Consider the following 3,744-nt stretch of genomic DNA (forward strand, 5'->3'; position numbering starts at 1 on the left):
CCCGGGGCTGGGCCTGGTTCTGGGTATGCTGTTGCTGATGTAAGGGTTGGGGCTGGCTTGGACAAGATGACCCATTTTTAGGGAGATTCTAGGGGGCAAAGTGAGTAAGTAAAAGATAGTTATAACAGATCATAGAACAACGCAACATACTGTCGTTTCATACAGTAGTACACTGTATTATACTGCACTATTGCCATCGTGTGTGTAGTAGAAACGTATGTGTGGTGCTCATTAATTATTATTTTTTTTAACTTAGTTTCTGAGGCAGAGTAGATATGAAATGAGTGAGTGTGTACGCGTGTGTGTGTGTGTGTGTGTGTGCGTGTGTGAGAGATGCGTGTTTGTGTGTGTTCACACACTATCTGGCCTAGACATGTGTATGTGCTGCCCTGATTAAGAAGCAGGAAAGTATCTGGTAGCCTGGTGTATCTTTCCTCCAGCAGGTCAGATATCTGTATTTGTCTGATTAGGTCTGCCGATCTGTGCCACATAGACCAGTCACTCAACACTTACCTGCCAGACCAGGGCTGAGTTTCCCAGAGGCATCGTAGCGCTACGTTCATCGTAGCGCTACGATGAACGCCGTAGCTTACGATGAACGTAGCGCTACGATGCCTCTGGGAAACTCAGCCCAGACAAATACCTACTATTCTGTACCTGCTAATCTGTAGAAAGGAGATCGGCACTTCCCTTAGCTTTGTCTTTCAAATGTTAGCTAGCCTTTCTCTGTGTGTCTGAGGGTTATGGTAAATGTAGTTTTTCATGTTAGCTAGCCTTTCTCTGTGTGTCTGAGGGTTATGGTAAATGTAGTTTTTCATGTTAGCTAGCCTTTCTCTGTGTGTCTGAGGGTTATGGTAAATGTAGTTTTTCAGGATCACCTGTTTGTTGTGTTCCTCTTCCTGTTGTGCCTGGCAGAACTCCTGTTCTATCTCACTGAAGAGCCCCACCTCCTCACAGTTTTGCAGGAAGCGTGTCGGTGTAGGAGTCTGGTCTGAAGGCATCATACACATGTACACACACACACGCACACACACACACACACACATTGCAAATTAAATGGTAATCTAACTGATAAACCACTAACAGACACAGCAGCCATTTAAATCTACAATCGGTCTCTGTGGTGCAGAGAGAAGGCATCATGGACAGCCATGTTTCTCTTTGAGCTGTGGCAGCCAACACACCTCGCTATCTCTCCAGATCTATGGCAACAGCACCACGAAACCATTACAAAGCAGACCTCCGGGTTACTGTGGCAACCTCTCTCAGAGAGATAAGATCAGAGCATCTCTCTCTCTGTAGTCTAAACCAGTAGGGGTGAAAGGTCACGGCCAGGTCTGTTTTGACAGGAGACTTCCTGCTGGAGGCGTGACAGGCTACAGACTCCGGCAGGAGGGGGGGGGGGGCTGACTAAGGGTTTAGAGGTCACAACAATGTTTACATCTAGTCAGACAGACAGCTGTTACCATGGTCACCGACTTAAAGGGGTCTGCCTGTCCTCTCTCATGTTTTTCCCCTCCCATTAAGTACAGACAGAACTCTGCTTTGTAGTCTATAGTGTTAATAATCTCTATTATGGAGCAGCAACCAATTGTCTAGTAAGTGAATGTCGGTCTGTTGCCCTTCAGCTTGATCCCTTCCATCTCATCTGTTGGTACTCTGTCCAAACCTCTTCAGTCCATTGGGCGTCCTGTTACAGGTCTCTATCCAATGCAGCTTATCTGATTTCATATACTGTACCCACTGCCACTCCATCATTTTTTCATCCGAAGGTTCTCTCTCTCTCTCTCTCTCTCTCACACACACACACACACACACATACACACACACACACACACACACACACACACACACCTGCACCAGACAACACTAAGCTTGAGTGACATGCACCTGGTCAGAGGGGCGAAGGAGGAGTGAGGGGAAGGGAAAGGGGCAGCTAGTGAGACCATGGACATTAGTGAGAGAGAGAGAGAGAGAGAGAGCAGCAGCAGCCTCTACTCTATTCGTTCGGGTCTCACCTGTGAAGGCGTTGTCTGTCTTAATGGAGTGGAACTTGAGGGTCATTTCATGCTTGTGTCTGTGGATGATCAGGTGGGCTTCAGTCTGGAACCTCTGTTCAACAAGTGGAGAGCAGAGTAGATGAGCCCAACAGAGCTGAGGGGGGGGGGGCAAGAAAGAGAGAAGACGGAGGGGTACGAGGGCCCACGCCAAGAGCTGACCTGAGAGCAGCCAGGAGCGCTGCAGACATAGGGCCGGTCCTGTTCGTCGTTCATCTCCGTCACAAACCTACACAGGGAGGAGGACGAACGAGCAGAGAGGAGAGGAGGAGAGAGGAAACATCAGTCATACGTCAATGACCCCCCTAGCTTTGTAGCAACGCAGACACAGAGATGATTGTACACTTACAAAGATCTGGGTAGACCTTACAGTGAGAAGAGTTTCTACAACAGCCCAAGACAAGACACACTGAAGCATAGAACACTCATGTCTGTAGATTAGACAGTAAATAGAACAGACAGACGATCAGAATTGATCAGTCTGTTTTGGGGTGTGTTTTCCAGGCTGGGTTCATCTGTATCCATGAGGTGTCCCGTCCCTGGATGATGGATGGCCGCGGTGGGACGGAACCTTATCTCCCGGAAAGTGATCCCGTCAGGGTCAGTGTGAATGCGACACACGCTTGTCTCAAGTTCAGGCTGGCTGATGTGCTCCGAAGGAGAAGCCTAACAATAGTGGACGCTTGCTGAAAAGCATTTCTGTGATATTTAAGTTAGCGTGGTTTGATCTATGTAAATGACGTATTTGTGACTGGACTGGATTGCAACAACACAGGGGTGCTGTTTCAATAGCACAAAAGCTGCTGTTGGCCAGGGCTCTATGCATGGGCTGATAATACTCTTGCTCAACGGAAGAGTTCAGTCCAGATTTCTAAACAACACAAGCATTCAGAGAGAAATAGAGAGAGAGAGAGAGAGAGAGAGAGAGAGAGAGAGATACCCTAACCCAAAGTTGACCCCCAAATCAGTACAGCAGCGAGATGAAGTTGGAGGGGTGGGGGGGGTAGTAATTAGTAAGTAATTATGACTTATTTGAAAGGCCGGCCCTTAATTTTCCACTTCAGGCCGAGACCCGGTGAACTCGGTGACCCCCACGGGCATTCCACAGAGCGGTGGTGGAGCTGTCAGTGTCACACTGGGATTCTCGGGAGGATGAACGACTGATTCATATCATAAGATGCCCCCCCCACCCCACCCCACCCCCCTCCCATGACCTGACAGCCACCTCCAATCCCTCTGATACTGAGAAGGGGGTCATAATAATGAGGATTACGGCGGTGATGGCGATGATGATGATTATGATGGATATTTTGAATTTTTGGTTCCTGAAATACACCCCCTTCCTCATGCAGCAACTCACACACCCCTCCCATACAGTCTAACTCTGGTATAGATATTTCATTTGGGGGGGTTGGCAAGGCGAGGAGGGGAGGGGGGGTGCTGTAAGTGGGTCCTGATGGGGGTGAAAAAGAACAAGAGCAGGAAAAGTGGAGGAGAGAGGGTCAATATAGGGTCAAGATAGGTTCAAGGAAAGCAAACGAGTGAGGGAAAAGCGAAAGAGGATCAAAGGGGCATAAAAAAGAGCTGGACAGAGAAATTAGCAAAAAGAGAAGAGAGAGGGAGCTAGCAAAAGAGAGAGAGAGAGAGAGAGAGGCTGTTCTGTACAAGGGAGCAGCCCATGGCAGGT

At 48.5% G+C, this 3,744-nt stretch overlaps 1 protein-coding gene across 1 annotated transcript in view; it reads right to left on the reverse strand.

Moving 5' to 3' along the window:
- Nucleotides 1–2,273, reverse strand: part of LOC311323299 (cyclic AMP-responsive element-binding protein 5-like) — a gene marked incomplete at both ends in the record, with an annotated part of 12,377 nt that extends 10,104 nt beyond the window's left edge. Inside the window, 4 exons of the mRNA XM_084455500.1 lie at nt 1–52; nt 879–991; nt 2,019–2,112; nt 2,220–2,273. The exon at nt 1–52 is cut by the window's left edge and continues 181 nt beyond it. Coding sequence (XP_084311626.1) covers nt 1–52; nt 879–991; nt 2,019–2,112; nt 2,220–2,273 — 313 coding nt within the window. The remainder of the gene's footprint in view (nt 53–878; nt 992–2,018; nt 2,113–2,219) is intronic.
- Nucleotides 2,274–3,744: the final 1,471 nt, after the last annotated feature.

Source organism: Borostomias antarcticus (assembly GCF_949987555.1).
Source record: "Borostomias antarcticus genome assembly, chromosome: 21".
Lineage (NCBI taxonomy): Eukaryota > Metazoa > Chordata > Actinopteri > Stomiiformes > Stomiidae > Borostomias > Borostomias antarcticus.